This window comes from Patiria miniata, unplaced genomic scaffold (genome assembly GCF_015706575.1).
Source record: "Patiria miniata isolate m_02_andy unplaced genomic scaffold, ASM1570657v1 HiC_scaffold_22, whole genome shotgun sequence".
In the NCBI taxonomy this organism is placed as follows: Eukaryota; Metazoa; Echinodermata; class Asteroidea; order Valvatida; family Asterinidae; genus Patiria; species Patiria miniata.
Window position 1 is genome coordinate 12,718,852 of NW_024037061.1, and position 23,515 is coordinate 12,742,366.

A 23,515-nucleotide genomic window follows, 5' to 3' on the forward strand; every position below is an offset into this window, starting at 1 on the left:
TGTAGTAAACATTGTTCATGTATTTAAATTTTGCTTTTATTTACAAAACAATCCTAAATGTGCTATTTCTCAAATCCAAGTTAAAGAAAACTGTGCAACATTACTGTTCAGAATTGACTTACCAAGCAACTTACCCATTTTTGTAAATCACTTACCTCCCCAAAAACCACTTACTAGCGGTAAGTGGGTAAGCGTGCATTAAAGGGGCACTAGGTCCTGAAATCTCCGAAAATGTTATGTTTTGGAATGTTTACTTAGCCTATTTCAAACATCTGGTTGAAAGGAAACCCACCTAATGTCTTACTGTTCCAGGACCTAGTGTCCCTTTAAGCCGGCCTCAGGTCGACCTGCGATTTGCTTGCGCCACGACGGAACCGTCGCCAGCATGCAGCAAGCAGAAAAATATTAATGCTCAGGTCACAAAACTGAGAAATCGTGTGATTTGCTTGAAACAGGCGGCATCCCGACGCAAAATAATCTCAACCATGCTCATGTCACCCAAGACGCGACGATCCACCATGATTCCACATAGACAGTCATGTGGCTTCTTTGACAATAAGGGAATAATTATGTGCTTGGTCGGTTCGGCTCGAGTCAGCACGCGTTCCCCTGATCCGGTCTTAAATGTACTTGTATTCACATTCACAAATACAACAAATACACAAAGTCAACCCGAGTCAAAATTATACATTTCCAAAGATTTTGTTGAACAGTTTTACTTCATTGCTTTTTTTAAACACCCCTCTAGCCATGGTATGGAATATCCTCTCGCGAGTAGTAGTAAACAATCTCCTTATATGGTGATTGACGCGTGTGTGGTGCGTGATGTTGCACGGAACGCGGAGCGCTGGTGTGTAGTGTGCTGATTGGCTACCAGTGTTGTAGGTCTCGAGACCAGTCTCGGTCTCAGTCTCGGTCTCGAGACCACTTTTTGCCGGTCTCGGTCTCGGTCTCGGGAGCTGTGGTCTCGGTCTTGGTCTCGGTCTCGGTCCCCTTTGGTCTCGATATTTTGGCTGGTCACAAGTCGAGACCAGCCAAAAAGTGAGGGGGGCGGATTCCACCCCCGGCCCTTTTAGGGTTAAGTAAAGTATCAGTTTAGGGCAAATGTGACTGCAGTGTGATGCTAATGGACATGTCTCTCTTCACTTTCTAGTGAGTGAGGCATAGTCCAATAACCATTGCTCCTCTTCTTATTTCTCGTTTTTATTGTGGGATGATTCGTTGAAACAAGTACTTTATAGCCATCCTCATTGATTCCAAATACAACTGAGATTTAAATCTTATGAATCAAGACTGAAACATTATTTTTACCGTCAGATTTTGTATTTTGAATATGGGAACAATTCAACTCTTTTTCCCTAGAATTTTTCCTTTATTAGTGGAGGCGGAAAAACGTTTTTTTTTCATTATATTTATTAATAGATATTTATCAATTCGTAGACTGTTAAATTGGTATTAGTGGTGGACAGCTGAATTTTGTGATCTCTTTATTAAAATAGACACGACTTGGGAATAGAGTATGCAAATTACGTGAAATGTTCACAGTTACTACTCAATACTGACATGTTCTTTATCCCAATTATATTTTTTACGAAATGGAGCATGTCATTTTTTTTTATCATACGGTCACTTTCTTTTTGACTCGCCATGTATTCATCTTTTCATCTGTCATAAACACAAATTGAGCTACTGCCATAGTCACACAAAAATAGAGTAATTGCCTGCCTCGTCTCCTTCCTAAATGTCAATTGCATTTGCATGAGTCGAAAAGAACTGTGTTCCATAATCGCTATATGCTGTTTACGGCCATCACAATAAACTATTAATATATTGGGGTCATTCCATGTCAGACCAACGCACTTTTTTACCTCATGTCTTCCAATTTTGATATTCATTGCTCATTAGGACCTACAAGCACAGCAATTTTTATTAAAATCGGAAGACATGAGGTAAAAAAGTGCGTTGGTCTGACATGGAATGACCCATTGGCAATATGTCGTACTTGTTTATCACTAAAATATTCAAGTAAATTGCCCAGCAAAGTAGCTGATGCGGGCGATACGATGGCACGGTACAAAACACAGAGAGGCGTGCGCACTGAGCCATGAATCCTAAAAGTACATCTCGCCCACCACATTCTATTGTGTCGGCCATATTCTCAATTAGGCTAATGACGATGATGACGGCGGGCAGATAAACAGAAGATAGATCAGGCAAATAGGGTTCATCAATCTTCTATAGTATATGTAACGTTATTGACATTACACAAATATAAAGTGGCATTACATTTCAGCCTTAGCCAGGCCTTCTTCAGAGGTAAATGACGATGATGACGGCGGGCAGATAAACAGAAGATAGATCAGGCAAATAGGGTTCATCAATCTTCTATAGTATATGTAACGTTATTGACATTACACAAATATAAAGTGGCATTACATTTCAGCCTTAGCCAGGCCTTCTTCAGAGGTAAATGACAGAGGAACAAGAAACAAACATGTAGGGGACACACAAACATGCAGGGTTGGAAGGAGAATCACAAAGAGGGATGGGGGGGGGGGGCAGACCAATCCATATCTGGCTACCATGTTCAAGTTTTGCAAAAACTAGTACAAATTGTCGTACTCCTAAGTTGGAGTTTCTTCATCAGATTTACACTTTATAGTAGTTAAACAATTTAAAAAAAAAAAATTTTTTTAAAGTGGCAAACATATATGGAGTTCATCAAATAAGGTTTTCCCCTTCTTTAAATTAGGTTGTTTCCAATTTTTTTAATTGATTGTGACAATAACAAATTCTGTTGCCATGTTGTAATTTATGGCATGAAGCAAACACGAAGAGCACTCGCATGACACAATTAAGCAGGTACAAGTGATTCCTAACTTTCAATCACTTCCTTCACATCCCCATGAACATCAACATCTCAAGGACAGACTGTTCAGCTGTAATTAGTGTCTTGTTGTTTATTTAGATTATTGTTATTTATTATCCGCGGTCTCGGTCTCGGTCTCGGACCATTTCGGTCTCGGTCTCGGTCCGCCTTGAAGGGGCAGGTCTCGGTCTCGCAACTTCGGGTCTCGGTCTTGGTCTCGGTCTCGGACTATCCGGTCTCGACTACAACACTGTTGGCTACACAATTGAAAAGGATACTTTGATGCGCGCACGATCGCGACGTCGTCGTAGAAGTTGAAATTTTTCTACTCTTGCGACTATTGTTTTTGTTGAGCGCCGACTACTTCCGATCGTCTTAATATCGTCACAGTTACACTCAGGTCGCAAAAAATCAGCGACTGAAATGTTCCCGACGGTGGTAGCTCAGACGCAGCTGGACCCTGAAAAGTCAGTCACCGACTGATCTGTGTCGTCGCAAGGTCGACCTGATGGCTGGCTTTAATTTCGAGCCTTGATTTTAACCCTTCTATGCAAACAAACTGTACATTCTGTGCTAAGTTGTCACCGTTCAGTCAAAATCAGTCAAGTGACTGTTTTTAACAGTTGAGTGCTCCCTGCCTATGATAAAGCAGGATTGACAGGCTGTGATTGTTTATGTAACTTGATATAGCTATGCTTTGACTGTAGCCAGCTGTGCCTACCAGTTGCCTGCTTTTGTCTGTTGACTCAATTTGACTAGTCACAGTGCTCGCTTGAAATATGATCTGACTGTTGGTGACTAGCCTGTGTAAAAGGCATGGAAGAGGATTGTTTGTTTTTTTCGACTGTATGCGACTGTTCAGACAGCAGGAAGGCTAATGTAAAGAAATAAGGGGCTATGAAGATAATTGTAAGGTTTGTTGTGTGTTTTTTTTTTTGGGGGGGGGGCAATTTAATTATATGCCTTCTATACCAAAGTGGTTTTTCAGTGTGTTTTATTTGCATCATTTCAGCCATCTCCTACTTCAAGTTAAGACACTGAAGAATGTGGAGTTACCTCAGAAAGGTGAGTAGCCGGACAGATAGGTAGTCTATGTAATAGAGCCATGGTCAATGATATATGAGCAGATTCGCTGATTAATTAGGCAAGACCCTGCCTCTTGACCTCCTAGATTTTGACGAATCAGTGGGCGCTTTCTATATTGTGTCGGGTCATTCATCCATTGCGCGTCATAGACAATGGATTTAAAAAAAAACCTGTGTCACGCGTTCTGTATCATGTTACACCATATGCGCATATATGGCTGTTGTTGCATTACAAAACACTGCATTCGAATTGACCAATCAAACCATTTAGTCCTGATTTGGGAATGAAATGACGTCATGATTTAGTAAAGTCAACTCCCATTGGCTGGTGCGCGGCTTGCATATCTGCATATATAGACATAATCGGACGTTGAACAGGACTTGGCTTCGTGGATAACAGGTGATACTCAGACTGGATAACGGGTGATACTCGGACTCATAACAGACCAGTAGCTTTGGGGGGGGGGGGAGGGCAGTAGGACATTTTGAGGTGCTTATTCAACCTTGGAAAGGCTTGCACCAGTACTTTTCTTATAGTAATTGAGATTTCAGAGAAAATGCAGTTAGCAAGGCTATGGAGGTACATACCCAATCAGAGAAAAGTGAACATAATTGTTGCTTTAGTGCATTAGTTACGAATGAAAACAAATTGTGTTCAAGTTGCATACCCCCTGCTCTTCGAAAAGTGTTTTTTTGTCTCCTGACGAAATTTCAATTTGTATGTTTTGTTTTTAACAAAAAACAACGACTTTAGTCTGATTTTGGGTACCTGTAACCCCTCTTAAAAAGGGCTTTCATTTTGTGCACAAATTAATTCGCCCTGCGAGGTCCGCATTATTGTCGACAGGTAATATTTTGAATTATTTTGAAGAAATAATCCAGTAACCTAAACAGCAGTGGAATTTTTTTTCGTTTGATGTCTCATTCAGAGTTAATTCAAAAACAAATGACAGTGGCGGATCTAGAGGGGGGTTTGGGGGTTGCACACCCCCTACCCCCCCCCCCCCCTTTCATCAGCTGACTGATGTTATGATACTGATAAAATGGGGCCAAAATATTAAATGAAATGCTCAAGTTCCTCAATTTTGTTTTCAAATTGCCTTAGAATGCAGGAGAAAGCATCAAAGATTTCAACATTTTCCAGGGGCATTCCCTGGATGGCACGCGTTCACTCAGCCATCTCCCCTCCCTTTATTTCAAATCCCTGTTTCCTGAAAGTTAGATCTGCCGCTCCCTAATGAAGTTGTCATGATGTCACAGTTAATGTGCTCACCCAAAGACCAGGTACTAAGTTTCTATCTCCCTTACAGATATCATCAGCGTTGAGCAGACCATCGCTAACCTCTTCCAGCTGAGGGCTTACAAGGATGTCGCGGTCATTCCGGTCACTTCCGTTCAGGATGTGGGTCTGGACCTTGTGGAGCTGGTCTTCAAGGACCAGTACATCAGCCGCAGCGACATGTGGCGGCTCAAGAATAACCTGGTAAGGTCAAGGGTCGTTGCTATGCTGACCTCATATCAGACAAATATATAGTGCCCTCAGTGATTTTGAAATCTTAAGAATAACCTCTTATCAGACCTCTTATGGCTCAAGAATAACCTGGTAAGGTCAAGGGTCGTTGCTATGCTGACCTCATATCAGACAAATATGTAGTGCCCTCAGTGATTTTGAAATCTTATTGGTTGCTATGCACCTTGAAGTTGCTCCTCGCTAGGGATGCGTTCCACTTATGCGAGCAACGCAAACGGTGACAACAATTTCTCTCCATGCACAAAAAGATTGTTTGAGTGGAACACACCGGTAAAGTCGGATTGACCAACTTCTCCAGCACACTCTCGTGTCATGCTGAACTGCAGTGCCCCATTAGTATTTCTGTAACTTTGGAATAAGCCTCTGTACTGATCACACTTTGTTTAGGTGTGCGCTTTTCTATGGGGCTACGAAACCGTCGTCCCCACCAGGCTCCCATAAGAAAGAACACATGTAAACAAAGCATGACATCATCAGTAAAGAGGCTTATTATTTACCATCTAAAATTCATCTCAAAGACGAGGTTGTTAAAAGGCAAAATAGACCAACTTGCTCTGTTTTAGACCACATTCCAGAAAACTCACGTATTGCTCATCTTTGAACTCATGTTAGAAGCCGTCACTGATTTGGCACCACGCTAGAGTGCATGTTGCCCTTGTTCTTTAAGTCAAGGCGTGTGCATTTTGGTAACCCTTTTGGTCGATGGAGTATTGAGTGCTTGCATACCACCTGCATGTGAGCATGGTTCTATTGATAGTAATGACTTCTAATTTAAGGTAGAGTCCATCATTTGTAATTTCTGCATTTTTTGGTTTGAAGAAACCAAAAGTGTTCAAAATCTAAAGAAGGGTGCTGAACAACTAACCTGATGAAGTTTTAGCTTAGTGAATGCTGTAAATTCCGAGAAAACAATATTCTAGGATATTGATTTTAATTCAAGAGTTGCCGAGTCATGTTTTGAGTGGCGCCCGAAATCAGCGTCTGTGACACGTTCTCATTCAGCCGATTGCAGCTATACACAATGTCCTGCGCTGAACCGACAACTTGTAGTAATCGTGTGTGCGTGTGCGTCGTGTCAATGCTTGAGCACACCAGTTGCCGAATTAAAAGCGAATTACTGAAAGAATATAAATTTCCAAAAATGCGTCTGTAGACGCGTCTTTGTCTATTATTGTTTTCTTCTAAATGACAGCATGCCAGAAAGAATAAGTTCACAGGGAGTTTAGTGCCATTACTATCTTTAAACCAAGTAAGCTTTTTAACAATAATATTGTCAGTTACTTTTTGGATAGCTTTAAATGATGTACTCTACCTTTAAATGTCACTGAATTAGTCTATTGTCATGCCTTGCCTGTAATCGACTTCTAAGGAACTAAAGTTAGCTACTAAACAATGTTCCTTCCTCAAAGAGTGGAACAGTTATTTTGATTCCTAGATTAAAATCAATGCTTTTTAATTCCTGCACAGATTTGTGCCCAAGCCTAACTTGTGCATTTCATAACAGATTAATTTTTCTTCAGCCAGACATACGGAGATGTCGTAACAGCTTGCAGTAGATTACTCATGTAGACTTCTTTCGACTTTTTCTTCTTCCGCCCCCTCTTTAACACGTAACGTCTCCCACCGCCTTCCTTCTTTCTATCTAATCCATTCCGTTTGTCGGCACGTCAGCTGCCCGAGTCTCCCTTCCAAAACTTGCCTCTCCCCAAACAGCCAAACAACCCAACTGGGAATTCCCTGGTTCTGTCTGCCGCTATGCATCATGGGTAAGATTCAGGTGTCGGGAATGAGCTTAAGCCTCCCTCCCCCCCCCCCCCCCAACAAAAAAAATGTTCGTTTGTATACTGCAGAGATGCCACTTTTCAGGTTTTAACCTGAATTCAGGGTTTTTTTCAAAAAGTGTGACAAATTAAAAGTGCTGGATTTGGTCTGAAACATCCAGAAAACACATTTTTGAAAGGGGGTAATGGTAGTTTCAGCTTTTGTAGTAGTGTTTCAGGCTTTTCATTGATATATTGGTGGCATCTCTGATACTGTAACGCTTGAGTGTCCATATGGGTAGGTAGGAAAACAATTTTAGATTGTAACTTTTTATAGCCCTAACAGTCCTGAATCCTCCAATTTCAATCATGTCAATACGATTTTGCACACCCCCTAGGGAGTTAGGGTTGTTTGTCTGTCTTCTATACTTACTTGTAGTGGTGGTTAATTAATATCCAAATTTTTTAACATTCAGCTCGGTTTGGATTTACAAAACCTTACAAAATTAAGCCTTCCATTTTTTTGTGATGCAGGCTAAAGAACACAACTTGAACATCTCCCAATTTGCTTTTGTCTCTGATTGTGACCGCATTCACTCGCTAATAATGGTCTTCTTGGTTCACCAATAGCCTGCCCATTTGACTGTTCAGAGAGTTCCCACCCATTTTTTTCACCATTGCAGCTCTGGAGCAAACATATTGTTCTAACCTTATTAAAGCACTATTTCATGGCATGGTTGTGCTAATGGTTGCCCGCACATGGAGATTTCTATTCTTATGTCACTGATTTAAGCAACTTTTTCTTCTGGGGTTAGGCATGCTTTTTGCCATGCCTACTGCTGCTTGAGATCTCCATGAAATAGATGGAGGCTCTGTTAGCAGAAAAATTGTGTGCTTATAGCAGCGCCATGAAATGGAACCCAGCTGAGAACACAAATGACATTCAAAAGTTACTAGGTAATGTGTAAAGTTGGTTACGGGTACTTGATTCCATAATCTGGAAACGGTTCCTGACATCAACGGTCGGGTACTTGGGTAACCGTTTCCAAGAACCGGGAAGTGTAGTGCAAACGAATGGAGTACGCGCGCGTGTTGGTTCATGGGCCGAATCACGCGCTAATGTCTTTTACACACATAATTGTGCGCGTGATGTATTCACTTCGGTACTCTATAGGTTTGGCATTTAAGTATGCGTGGTTTGTGTTTACTCATATGCAAGTAAACTACATACATGTATGGAGTTGATGGGTTGTTTTCAGAGCTTTGCAGGAGGGGATGGGGTTGTCAATTTCTGACTGACTTGAATTTTATTGTACACTTTGGATGAGTTTGTGTTACATTTACTATGTGGACTTGTGAACAAAAGATGTCCACATAATGCAGGTTGTGTTGGCGTTATGTGGACTAAGCCGTGTCCACATAATGTTTCGCTCTCTCTGGAAAACAGGTTTAGAGGCATTTTTGGGTTAGGTTTATCCGTGGCAAAATGAACAGAAACACTAAAGGGAATCATAGAAAAAAAATTGGGTTGAAAGAGTTTTCACAGTTGAAGTAAAGTTATTTTTTGTACCGAGTTTTCTTAACTACACAAAAACAAAGGAATGTCCACATAGCGTATGTAAAAAATGAGATTTCATTTCGATACAAAGTGGGATATAATACTGCATAAAATCTGTGTAAATAAGTTCTGCAGTTGATGTCGCCATTGTATTTTCCCACTAGCATGCTATGTGCATCGTTGGTAGAGTTGGTTTTCAGTTGCTACTGTTTATTTTGTGATTACAAAGCATTAGAATAACAAAATTGAAAGCCATAGAATGTTGTTATGTTACAAATTTATACCTGATGATGCGTAACATATGCTGTGGGCAGTGTTCCAGTTTGCATTCCAGTTTACTGTACTTTCTCTTTATGCATCACATGCTATTTGAACTTTTTGCCTATTCAATGCACCATTCTGATGTTTTGCGGTCTTTTGTCGAACTGGAAGCCTGAAAGGGAGTGTTGTCATTAGAGCAACATGTATATAACTCAGCAAAGGAATTGATCATGGAAAGCCCCAGGCTAATGTTGCCCTAGAAAGTCACAGAAGTTCATTTACAGATTTCTTTGGGAACCCTGCGCTTTTAAGTTAAGGGCCTTTAAAAAAAATATTGCTTAAGGCCAAAAAAAAAGTTTCAGGTTTCTGGTATGGAGCTTGCCCAAAAAGTGGTGCGGCGACGCGGCTTTTTTTTTTTTTTACCTGATTTTTTTGCTTCAAATGTCGGCTGATGACTGCAAATGGCGCCTGACTAAACTTAGTGCAAATATATGGGAGTCCAGAGAGGCCACATAAAGCTTATTCTCGACCATAACCCAATCTAAAAACACGTTAAAATTGTGCAGCAGCAGGATTCCAGTCAAACCAGTGAGTTTGGCAGTTTTGAGACATCATCTTTCATTGAAAAATTGTTTTTTTCATTTTGCCGACGCGCATGGCTACGGCGACGCGCGCGCATACCAGAAACCGGGGACTTTGGGGGGGGGGGGCTAATGGAAAGCAATAGGAACTAGGCCTGGGCCTACTCGAGAACCCGCAGAGAAATTACTTGCAAGTAGTCGAGTACTCGCGAGTAATTGACTGGATTCCCATAAATACCGAAAATATGGCATAAACATTAGTAAGAAGGAAGTTACTATTAGAGACACACCACATTCGTCAGCACTGAGATATCCTTACTATGCAAAAGTTTGGCTCATTTTACTTGTAACTTTATTTGTTGTGAGCGCTAGTGGAATCCCAAGGCAACAGACGGAGATAGTGATTCCTTTATTGCGGGGGATGTGTTAAGACAAAAGACAAGTGTGGCGCAGAAACCGCAAAGTGGTTACTTTTTTCTAAGTCCGCACTTGTAAAAACAAAATTGCTTCTCGCGAGTACCTACTTGTACTCATGCCAGAATGAGTACTCGAGTAGATTAAAAAAACCTGAGTAGAACAATGAGTAGCAAACATGACTCACGAGTACTCGGGTTACTCGCCCAGCACTGATGAGAACTGCCAAATTTTTTCCCCACATAACATTTTTATTCATCAAAATGTTAAACTGAGTAAGGCCAACCAAAAAAAAATTGTGTGCTTATGGTAACCCGACCTACCTGGAATTTTTGTGGCCAATTTGCCGACCTAAAACTTTTTATTGCTATTTTGCAAAAAAATTTAGTACACGTACATGGTTAATGAGTCTCAAACATTGCAAAAGAACACGTGAATGCATGAACTGGGATGAACGAAAAGACAAAATAAAATTATTTACCTACCTATACCTACCTGGATTTTTTCCAGGCAGTTACCGTAAACACACCATTTATTTTGTTTGGCCCTCATATATCAATATGAAGAGATGCCTCTGCTCTTTCTTTAATGCATAGCCTTTAATGCATAGCCTATGGAAAATGAATATAAATTTTTTTAAAGTCATAATTGCTCAAATGATATCCCATTAGCTCCTGTACTACATTGTATTACATTGTGTTTATTCACTGAAAAGTCACAAAAGTGGAACCCAAACCCTGAAAATTACATTTCATATTTCAAAAAATATATAGCACCAAAAATAATAATGATTGGAAAGCCAATTGCATAAGTTACTTTGAAAAAAATACTGAAATTACTCGATCCGTTTAAAGAATATTACCATTTAAACACAATGATCCTGAAACCTGTCTCGTCCCCAAAAAAGTGCGAATTCAAGAATCGTCACCGCAATTGTCTTCAAACATCACCAGCGATAAAATCTCAGTTAAAACGTCAGAAGGTTTCAACAGAATCCCTTTGGAAGCCTGTCCTTTAAAAAAGTAGATTTTATGAATCATATTGTTTGCCTAACCAGGGTAGTTAATAAAGATATTGTGTACTACAGTTGGTGACAGTTGTTGAGACAAGTATTCTGTGTCATTTTCTTTGTTGTTCCAAACAGTCAAAACACACAATGAATTGCTTTATTTTGGACGAGACAGGTTTCAGGGTCTTTGTGTTTAAATGGTGATATTCTTTGATTGGATTGAGCAATTTCAGTCATGTCAGTGTTTGTTTTCATTTAAAAGTAGCTTATGAAATTGGCTTTCCAGTCATTATTTTTGGTGCTACGTATTTTTAAAATATGAAATATATTTTATAGGCTTTGAGTCCCCCTTATTTGACTCACCCTGTATTACTATGTCATTCATTGCTTCAGTTAGCACTTCAGTTTCTGTGAATAAACCATAGAATGCTTGCCTACAAACATGACAAAATTTTGCCCATAAAAAAATATCAGTTTGCAAGGCATGTTGTATGAAAATTTGTCCATAGTGCAACCAGTATTTTTTTCAAATTCTTTTAATTTCCAAATGAAATCAATCAAAACATAATAATATCTCAAAACATAATTAGAATGCTTGCCTACAAAATTTTGCCCATAAAAAAAAGTTGCAAAGCATATTGCATGAAAATTTGTCCATAGTGCAGCAGTGTTTGTTTCAAATTCTTTTAATTTCCAACTGAAATAAGTCAAAACATAATCAAATCTCAAAACATAATCAAACGGTTCTTTTTGCTCCGACCCCAATTGACTATTTTTCTTAGGTTAGATCGTGTATCCACCTCCAGCAGAAGATTGAATTCACAGGCATCCGGGCCCAGGTCAACGAACTCTGGGCGCGGGGTGAAAAGGTCATGTGCGGGGCCGTTACCGAGGATACGCGGGTGGCGTTTCGATCCTCCACTGCCATGGTCTACATGTTTGTACAGATGAGCTCTGAGATGTGGGACTTTGACACGTGTGGTGAGATTTTTCTCTTTTTTCCACCTATATTTTGCATGAGGTGGTTTTCACCCGAGGCCCAGTTTTGTAGCTCTGCCAACTACAGAATTTTGCGATTTTGATCACCATTAAATTAATGTTCATGAATACCTAAGACAGTATACCCATTCCTATTGGTCTGGAGCCTGTCACGTGAGTGGTTTTAAATGTTGATTAAACACCAACTGGTTTTAAACACTTTATTCCTGCACCACTGCGTTCCGCGCCTCATCGCACAGTACGTGCCATGCGCGCCAATCTCCATAATTGAGGGTTTTTAACACTATGTGCGAGGCAAGTACCATAGTCAAGGCAAGAGGGGTGTTTCACAAAATTTGAGGTAGAATTGTGCTCAATCAAATATCAGCGTCCAGGCACCTACTGTAACCAGTTTTAAGCGTACTTGTCTAAAACCAGCCAAGCACGTATTTCCTAAATATCTCGATTTTTAGCATGCATTTTAATAAGATTCAATGCAGGACTAAGGACAGCGGTACACATGGTACAATACAGAACAGTTATTGGGCATATCCGCTCCAATCACAAGTACCCCCTCACTGGCAAAGAAAGTACAGTTGGGGATGACCGACCAGTGCCATCTTGCCTGATTGCAGTTTTGCTGCGATGCACGGCCACCACTAGCACTGTGTGTAGGGCCAATGATTTTCCGTTTCAGAGAAGTGCAAATTCCGTTTTCAAAACTCCTGCATTCCGTTTCAGGCTGAAAAATTCCGTTTCACATTTATTCAATACATAAAGAGGCATTTAAACATATACAATGTACACAGTAAATAATTCCAAGACTATAATGAAATAGTCGTTTGGTTGGAGCGCGGGAAAACTGCCCCAAAAAGATTTCTATTTTATCAACGGCCGATCAATGTACAGAAATAGTATTTAACTTCACCACAGTCAAGTCGTATACTGCACTGCCACTGCCACACACACAAGAAACATGCAATAGCCGTACAGGCCAATCCCATGACGTCACACACATCAGCTGGCCGAAGCGAAATTCATGTTCGCAATTTTGTTTTCGGCTAATGTTAGCGACAAAATAGGATAGTTTACGCATGGAGGAATAAGAACACACGGTAGATTTTGGACCTAAGCACAACATGCATTTCAATAGAGCCAAAGTTAGATGTTATACGAATGGTTGATTGATTGAACAGAGAAAAATAAACCTGCCGATGGAGCAAAAGAGACCCGCGAGAGCGTGCCGTGAGTGTATGATTTTCACCGTTGCGCTGATGCGTGCTGACCGACAGCTACGGCATGCGTCGGGACTGTCACTCCCGTGACTACGCGTACTACGGTAATGATCTCGCAACATTTATTGCTCTAATCTTGAACGTTTTTGTCCCCCCAAAAATTGTGATATAAACACTGCTCACTTGTTGTATGGCTCGTCTGTTCAATCAATCATCAATAATTCGTTTTGTACATGTACTCAATAAATTTAACGAAATTATGTTTTTTATCAATAAAATTGCAGAAATTATTTTCTTCAGATTCCAATTCCGTTTTCCATTTCGAGGAGCAGATTCCGCGAATTCCGTCCGTTTTACATACAAGCCCGCGGGAACGAGGGGTGCTGTGGGTGCTGCAGCACCTCCAACTATTTGCATTGGGGTGGTGGAATATGCTTCAGCACCCCCTACTCCCGGGCAAAAAGTCTAGCACAAACACTGTAAAATATTAAGAGGAGGTATTTTCTAAATCTTCAGGCAGTGCAGAATCGATATTTCTCTCAAGGTATCTAAAATCATGACATGTCTATGATATTTCCACCATGATGGAAGCTTTAATTGACCTGCAAGTAATAACCTCAGCCATGATGATGGTGGCAAAGTTGATTATGCTTTCCAGGATTTTTTTTTTTTCATTCGATCTTTCTGAAGGTTTTTCTTTTCATTTGAAAGTTTCATTGACGTTGCAAGCATTCTGTACTCAACCTTGACAAATAGCAAGGTGAATTGAAACCAGTCATGCTTCAATTCCAGTGTACATGTAGTTTTCTTTTAATGGAAAACTATTCATGTTTTACCCTATGCAAGTTTTTCCTCATAAAAACTCTGTATACTACCAGTAAATTTCACCACAGTGCATTCAGAATCCAATATGTTCTGGGGCCTCAAGTTAAAACGGGCCCCTGGCCCTGTGGCCCCAAGCCATAAGGGCTCGAAAAATAAAACAAATCATACACAACAGAATTTCCAATAATATTTACATGCGATGTCTTGCGTAATGATACAATTCTTTTCCAAAATTAAATGGAACCAAAAATGGAGAGAAAAAATACAGGGTTCTCCACTTTTCAGTACAATTAAACGTTTAAGAGCAACAGTATATTCTAAACAAAATAATGAAATAAATTATCTTTATAATCTCAAAAAACATTTGCTAAAAAAGTCAAATGAATGTGGCCAGGAATCGCCTCAGATTGCACCACAGAGCATCCGTATTCCAAATTGAGCCACGACGTAAGGGCTTTGCGCTCCGCTTTCGTATTAATTTTGTCCGTCCTTTAGAAATTCCTGCACCCCCTGACAAAAGTTTGTTCCAGTGGCAATGTGTACATTCTGGTACAACTGAATCCCCTGGTGTACGTGCGTCACACACAAGGAACAATGCGCATCAACCAGCGAAATGTCCCGCCCATGGGACGTCGTTGCTGGGCAAAATGGCGCCCTCTTTCCTTGGCGCATGGAGCCCATGGCGAGAACAGATGAGTTTTTATTTTACCCAATAATTGTTAAGAGAATTGATGTAGTGTAAGCAAAGAAATTCTTTGAGCAAAACAAATCCTTCACTATCCTTGTTGTGCACAGTTCTCAGTAATGGGAGGTACAGCCTATCATTTGTGAGGAGCTCGGTGGCCAAGGCGCTCCTATACCGCACTCCTTGAAATTTTTTTTTTTCAGGGAGGGCCAAAAATAAGGGCTTGAGGACTTTTCAAAATTGGACTGAACCAAGACTTTGCCAATAAGGACATTTTTTTTTTTTGGTAATAAAACTGGCATTGATGCCTCCAGAAAAAAAAGCCACGATATCTTAATTACATGTAAGCCATGCAGAAACAAAACCCATCTAGCATGTATACTTGTATACAAAGTAAATTGTCATAGCGGTGCAGCACATGCAGCATGTATATGCTGTACTGGGAACCAGTTCCAGCTGCATGCTGTAGGAGAGAACTCTAAAAGCCAGATCCGTAAAGGGAAAAACTACAGCAAAGGGCTTTGGGGGGGGGGAGTGGCTTAGCATGCATGTACGTTTGCTTGCCATGGCAATAGATGTATTTTCTGCATAAAGTGTGCACACTTTACCACTGGGCACGTGCCATATTCATTGGTTCCTGAGAGTGGTTCCATCCATCCGTTCATAGTCTGTCTGTCCCCGAACTCAAGGGTTGGACTCAATGATGATCGTGTCCTCTTGGTTGGATAGCTTTCCTCCACTCCGCTCGGTTCAATGCCAGACTGGCATTGATCTGCAGGCACCTCGGGTCATTGTTGATGTTGTCGCTCCACCTCTCCTTTGGACGGCCACGTGGATATTTGCCAGGGTTTATACAGCACCATCTACAATTCCTGTCCGTGGATGGGAAGTGGTCGGCTCTTTCACACAGGGGTGTCAGTAATGCGCATGGGGTTGTCGGCATTTCTGTTGGTTGCAGTGCTCATTGTATTAAGTGAGGAGTTGGTAGGATCTTGGTCACGACATTTGCATCGGCACGCTTCCATCAAAGCTGCACGGTATTGCGGGTTCATGGCGTTGTAGATCAATGGATTGATTGCTGAGTTGATGTGCAGCAGAAGGGCCGTCACAAAATACTGAACAAGGCTGTACGTGCTGGGAACATTGATTAACCTACAAAATAAACGATAGAATGTTAAGCAACTATAAGGGGTCTGACACACAAAAAATACTACTCCATTGACCACCACCATCCTGGCAATCCGGTTGCCAGTTTGCATTGCATCTTGGCTGCTACTTATTCTGCTGTCGGATCTCCTGAGCTTGTATAATACACAAATGATGCGGGTGTACATGTAGGTGTTGGCAGCTAAGGCAGCGAACCACGGAACAATGTCTACAAACAGGCTGAAAATGTACTCGGAACCCGCTACCCAATCGACCGATCCACAGTACATGTATGTTACTCTCGATGGAAATTCACTGTACATGTCCTTGTCAGGCCAGCGCAGGCAATGAAATGCTACCACTTGGGCGATAATAGGCACGCTCACGCCGGCAAATACCAAGCCTACCAGCCAGCCGAGTGCAATCAGTTTGTAAGTCCGTTGCCGACTGCGGATGCGACAAAATCTGAGCGGATGACAGAGGGACAGGAATCTCTCATAGGACACCATGGTCAAGAGTGCAATGGAGGAGTAGTACCCGAGGTGTACGAGAGAGGAAAAAACAACACACTGAGCTGAGTTTACAAATGGTTCGGTGTCCACCAGCGGCGACGAATATTTCATCCAGATTTTAACCGGCGCGGATGTACCGAGATAGAGAAGATCGGCCAGGGCCATGTTCGCCAGGTACAGAGTGGTGTGAGATTTCTTTTTGGGGTTCGAATCACGGCAAAGAGAAAACTGGAGTTGGCGATAACGCCGAAGCACAGAACGATTGGCATGGCAACAGCAGCGATGAAGGTTGTCGTGGGGTTGTGCACAAGCTCCATAACTTCCCACTCCTCAACGACGTAGACATGGTGCGTGCAGTTTCCCTCTGTCGTCGAGATGTTGGACGCCATCTTGTGATTAACAGTTCCGTACACTTCAATGTCTTGAATACCTCTCGTTTTATGCAATAACAATTGACTTAGATGCTGCGTCAACTGAAGACTTGTTGATGGAACACTGCAGTTAGAACACAAGTGTTTGTCCTTCAGCTGAGTGACTTCAAGTGATCTGCTGCTTGACCCAGAAGTTCAACAATAACTCTAGCCTCTCCTACCAGCACTTTTATAAAGGCATTTTATTTTTGAATTTCATATTTTTTTTATTCAGAAACAGATGGCATGTGAAACTAATACGTGATCCACGGATAATATTGCACGAAAGTAGACGTTTTAGATATCCAATAATTCACAGCTCTACGTGGGATTGGAGACAGATAAATGCAGAGGGTGTCATGATATATGCAGTGACTCATGTAAAGTGGTTTCTCATTAAAAAAAAAAATGGGTGAATAAATCAAGTTTGTCAGAGGCGAAGCCATTATCTTACCAAGTTTTATATAAAGTCATGTGCCAAGGAAAAGGACGTTATCAGCCCAGGCACGCAAGAAAACACCCTTTTGGGATTAATCAAGTTGAAAGGTTGTGTGCCCCCATTTCTAAATTAAAAATCACGTAAGACTGAAATTTTGACTCGTGAAATTTGTTAATAATTGAAACAATATCGTGCATTTTAGTTTCAAAGTATGACTTGATTTTGAAATTATTTACATTTATATGCTATCGACCTTTTAACAGGAACTCCCCGTGCATTAAAGGTGCTCTTAAGCAGCATGTTAAATCATAACGTCCCTTTGCCGAGAGCAAAATTGGCTAAGTGCTTACCCACTTCAGTGGGACGTTTGTGCGCTAATTATATAAGAACATATTTTGTTACAATTAGTTATACTACTTAAAGGGAAAGTACAACATTTGCAAACATCAAAAAAAATAAAACTACCAAATCATTTTGAAATACCTTGCTGGACTGTTAGTGAATGACAGTGTAAAGCATCCTGTAAAATCATGGCACCTGGTATACTGTCATTTTCAAGAAAAGTGGTATTTTTGTATCAATTTCCAATTTCTTAAATGGAGTCAGGGAGCCAGACTACAGGAAAATGATTGTTTTTCTTGGTTTTTATAGCATTTTCGAACCCAAAACCTCAAAAAGTCAGTGTAACTATATTTGCTATGTATTTCCAACCCCCCCAATTCCATCCATTTCTGAAAATTACAGCAAAAGCAAATGATGTACATGTATATTCCATTTAACATCCTTTTGCTGGGGAAAAATAATAAAAAAACCTCTTCCGTCTTCTTCATCGTGTTAATAATGTCTGTGACGTAGCCCCTTGAGACAAAATGTGTATCAAATGAAAGATATTTCCATGCTCTATCGATTACTGGAAAAATCCGATTCGACCTTTTGGCCCATTTTCGCCCTAACGGCCTTCTTCCATGCACTTGACCCTATGCATGTAAATGGTAAATGGAAAATGACATAGCTGTTCTATTAGTGATGGTGTCAGAAAAACAATGTTCAGCCTGTGTTGTTAAAGGAACATAGGAACAAGTTTGTTTTTTGTATATTTTTTTAAATTGAAGCAACAAAATTGCTCAAAATGTGAAGAAGAGTGCATAACAACTGACGGGTTGAAGTTTCAGCTCAGTGGATACTATCCGCTCCGTTCACAAGTACCCCCTCACCGGCAAGTAGAGTACAGTTGGGGGTGACCGACCAATGCCATCTTGCCTGACTGCAATTCGTTTGCCGCAAAGCGCGGCCACACTGCGTGTAAATAGTACAAATCCCTTGGTATACATGCGTCACACACAAGGAACGGTGCGCGTCAACCACCGAAATGTCCTGCCCATGGGACGTCATTGCTAGGTAAAAGGGCGCCCTCTTTCTTCTGCGCACGGAGCCCATACACTTTGAGAAAACGTATGCCCAATTTCTGGGGTCTCGTAATGGATTCCGTTGCTAACACGTAAAAATCTGTGCCCGCCGGCACATTTTCTAAAACCAACTTCAAAGATTGCTTTCTTCGGAATGATACCATTTCAGGGGGAATAATTTCACAGGGTATTTGGTACCGGTCCTATCTTCACTTTGAGCAGGGATTTTCTCTGCTTGATTTGACTTTTTGACCGAAAGGTATTTATAAACGGGAATAAATATGTGCTCGAACAAATATCAGCATCCAGGTCCAGGTTTTAAACGTACTTGTTTAAAAACCAGCCAAGCACATGCATGTATTTATTGCGTTAATAACTCGCTTTGTCAGATTCAATGCACAACTAAGGACAGCTGTACAAGACACAACAGTTATTGTGTACATGGAGAGAACAGTTTTTATTTTACCCTAAAAAAGGTTCAGAGAATTGATGTTGTGTAAACAAAGACATTTTTTAAGCAAAGCAAATACTGCACCATCCTTGTTGTACACAGTTCTCAATAATGGGAGGTACAGACCATCATTTGTGAAGAGCTTGGTTGCAAAGGCGCTCCTACCGCACTCCTTGATTTGTTTTTCAGGGAGCGTAAAACATAAGCGCTCCCAAAAAAATTGAAGAGGACTTTTCAAAATTGGACTGAACGACAATCGGAGCTGAAGACTTTGCCAATAAGGACAAGGCTTTGTTTGTCATAAAACTGGCATTGAATTGCATTCAGAAAAAAAACACGATATCTTAATTAAGCTGTGCACAAACGAAACCCATAGGCATGTATGTACAAAGTAAATTGTCATGTACAAATGTACAGCAGTGAGGCACATGCAGCATGTATGCTGCACTGGGCAACAGTTTCCCGCTGCATGCTGTAAAGATGACACGCCAGAACCATACAGAGAACAGTTAAGCTACAGCAAAGGGCTTTTTTTTGGGGGGGGGGGTGTTTCGGCTTAGAATACATGTACGTTTGCTTAGCAAATAGCAATACATGTATCTTCATTGGTTCCTGTGAGTGGTTCCATCCATCCATCCATCCGTTCACAGTCTGTCTGTCCCCGAACTCAAGGGTTGGACTCCATGATGATCGTGTCCTCTTGGTTGGATAGCCTCCCTCCACTCTGCTCGGTTCAGTGCCAGACTGGCATTGATCTGCAGGCACCTCAGGTCATTGTTGATGTTGTCGCTCCACCTCTTCTTTGGACGGCCACGTGGATATTTGCCAGGGTTCATACAGCACCATCTACAGTTCCTGTCCGTGGATGGGAAGTGGTCGGCTCTTTCACACAGGGGTGTCAGTATTGCGCATGGGGTTGTCGGCATTTCTGTTGGTTGCAGTGCTCATTGTATTAAGTGAGGAGTTGGTAGGATCTTGGTCACGACATTTGCATCGGCACGCTTCCATCAAAGCTGCACGGTATTGCGGGTTCATGGCGTTGTAGATCAACGGATTGATTGCTGAGTTGATGTGCAGCAGAAGGGCCGTCACAAAATACTGAACAAGGCTGTACGTGCTGGGAACGTTGATTAACTTACAAAACAAACGATAGAATGTTAAGCAACTATAAGGGGTCTGACACACAAAAAATACTACTCCATTGACCACCACCATCCTGGCAATCCGGTTGCCAGTTTGCATTGCATCTTGGTTACTGCTAATTCTGCTGTCGGAACTCCTGAGCTTGTATAATACACAGATGATGCGGGTGTACATGTAGGTGTTTGCAGCTAAGGCAGCGAACCACGGAACAATGTCTACAAACAGGCTGAAAATGTACTCGGAACCCGCTACCCAATCGACCGATCCACAGTACATGTATGTTACTCTCGATGGAAATTCACTGTACATGTCATTGTCAGGCCAGAGCAGGCAATGAAATGCTACCACTTGGGCGATAACAGGCACGCACACGCCGGCAAATACCAAGCCTACCAGCCAGCCGAGTGCAATCAGTTTGTAAGTCCGTTGCCGACTGCGGATGCGACAAAATCTGAGCGGATGACAGAGGGACAGGAATCTCTCATAGGACACCATGGTCAAGAGTGCAATGGAGGAGTAGTACCCGAGGTGTACGAGAGAGGAAAAAACAACACACTGAGCTGAGTTTACAAATGGTTCGGTGTCCACCAGCGGCGACGAATATTTCATCCAGATTTTAACCGGCGCGGATGTACCGAGGTACAGAAGATCGGCCAGGGCCATGTTCGCCAGGTACAGAGTGGTGTGAGATTTCTTTTTGGGGGTTCGAATCACGGCAAAGAGAAAACTGGAGTTGGCGATAACGCCGAAGCACAGAACGATTGGCATGGCAACAGCAGCGATGAAGGTTGTCGTGGGGTTGTGCACAAGCTCCATAACTTCCCACTCCTCAACGACGTAGACATGGTGCGTGCAGTTTCCCTCTGTCGTCGAGATGTTGGATGCCATCTTGTGATTAACAGTTCCGCACACTTCAATGTCTTGAATAGTTCTCTTGAATGTCTTGAGTAGCTTGCTATATGCACTTACAATTGACTTGCTGCGTCAAATGTAGACTTGTTGATGGAACACTACAGTAAAAACACAAGTGTTTTTCCTTCAGCTGAGTGACTTCAAGTGATCTGCTGCTTGACCCAGAAGTTCAACAATAACTCCAGACTTTCCTACCAGCACTTTTATAAAGGCATTTTTTTGAATTTCATTATTATTATTTTTTTTATTCAAAAAACAGATGGCATGTGAAAGTAATGCGTGATCCACAGATAAAATTACACGAAAGTAGACGTTTTAAATATCCAATAATTCACAGCTCTACGTGGGATTGGAGACAGATAATGCAGAGGGTGTCATGATATATGCAGTGACTCATGTGTGAAGTGATTTTACTCATTAAAAAAAAAAATGGGTGAATAAATCAAGTTTGTCAGAGGCGAAGCCATTATCTTACCGAGTTTCACATAAAGTCGCGTGCCAAGGAAAAGGACGTTATCAGCCCAGGCACGCAAAAAAAACAAAAAAAAACACACTTTTGGGGATAATCAAGTTGGAAGGTTGTGTGCCCCCATTTCTAAATTAAAAATCACGTGAGACTGAAATTTTGACTCATGAAATTTGTTAATAATTGAAACAATATTGTTACCTATATATAGAAAATAATGTTCAGCCTGTGTTGTTAAAGGGACATGGGAACAAGTTTGCTTTTTGTTTATTTTTTTTTCACTTGAAACAACAAAATTGCTCAAAATGTGAAGAAGAGTGCACAACCACTGACGTGTTGAAGTTTCAGCTCAGTCATGTCAGTGGATACTATACACTTTGAGAAAACAGAGAAAACGTATGCCCAATTTTTGGGGTCTCGTGATGGATTCCGTTGCTAACACACGTAAAAATCTATGCCCGTCGGCACATTTTCTAAACCAACTTCAAAGATTGTTTTCTTCCGAGTGATATCATTTCAGGTGGAATAATTTTGCAGGGTATTTGGTACCGGTCCTATCTTCACTTTGAGCAGGGATTTTCTCATTAAATTGGTAGATATGTTTCAGAGTAATTGCAAATGTCCCCATTAGTGCCTTTAAGTGCCCGTGTGGTTGTCAGCAAGAGATTTCTAGTCAGGTACAACAAACTCTCATTCATGATAAATGAGAAAACCTCTGACAGTTTGGAGGTGGCAGGTCTGTGATTGATAGCTTTGCACAGGCTTTGATAATACAGGTAATTTGGAATTGAATGTCTTCAATTTCACACGTAAAAGTAGCTCGATACATGTAGGTGTCATTTAAACTCTTGGCACTGTGCCATCTTATAGAATTTTTGATAATCATGTACACACCTGTTGACAATATACGTACCACCCATTGCCCACATAAAACCAGGCTGAAATATAAGTTTAGCGATAGGCGAAATGCACGTGTATTACGTTTCCATAGAGAGGGCCAATGAGAGCTCACCTGTACTAAGGAAGCATCCATTTTTAGAGTGGGGATATCCTTCTCTATCTTGATCAGTATTCATTTCACTCTTTTCATAAGATTTTCATTGGAAGTTAAACTCAAGGGTATAATAACAATAAAATTAGAAAATATATGTCAAATTATTGTTTTCCAAGTAAGAAAATAATAAGATGAAATACCGAACAGCACAGAAATTAGTTTTTGACCCTTTAAGGAATGGAACTTCGTATGATACAAATATTCATATTCTCCTGAGCAAATGATGTATATTCCCTTTAAGAAATCCAATAACTGATAGTTGTATGTGTTGTTGACGACAAATACATTGTAAATTGCAGAGGTTTTAGTGTGTGCAGTTGCCTGGAACTTGGTTAAGCACTCATTGATATGATGTGAATCATAAAAACGGGTGAACCATAAAAAGCCATTACCGTAGTGAATTGCATGTATAATGGGATTGATACATACATGTATGTAGCTGCTTGAGTGATCATGCGCAGTATGTAATATCCATGGCTTTGTCAGAGAAAAGCAAAAGTGCACAGGACATTGCCAATGTGGCTTACTGCATTGCATGGGCGCTTTTGCAGACATCACCCACACAAAATGGTTTCACTTTGTTCCATTGCACCACCTGCTTGAGGTGGACTGTGTTTTCAGAATTACTATAAGCCATTCTTTAATTTTAGTGTCCAAAGTGGGACATTTTTCCTGTCCCTGTTACCGTGGTATTTTGAAATTTGCCTTTCAAATTTCATTCAAATTGCCGAACTTGTTATTGTTTACTCGTCCTATTTCAAAGGGCTGGTTGAAAGGAAACTGAC

General features: G+C 41.0%; 1 protein-coding gene across 3 annotated transcripts in view; it reads left to right on the forward strand.

Moving 5' to 3' along the window:
• The window catches only part of LOC119730484 (GATOR complex protein DEPDC5-like), a 75,085-nt gene that overhangs the window by 21,162 nt on the left and 30,408 nt on the right, over nt 1-23,515 (forward strand). For 2 of the 3 annotated variants that reach the window (XM_038203422.1, XM_038203423.1), the window contains exons 4-6: nt 3,882-3,934; nt 5,265-5,437; nt 11,851-12,049. In XM_038203422.1, the coding sequence (XP_038059350.1) occupies nt 3,882-3,934; nt 5,265-5,437; nt 11,851-12,049 (425 nt within the window). Of the gene's footprint in view, nt 1-3,881; nt 3,935-5,264; nt 5,438-5,546; nt 5,558-11,850; nt 12,050-23,515 lie in introns of those variants that run through there. The other variant, XM_038203424.1, reaches the window with a different exon arrangement.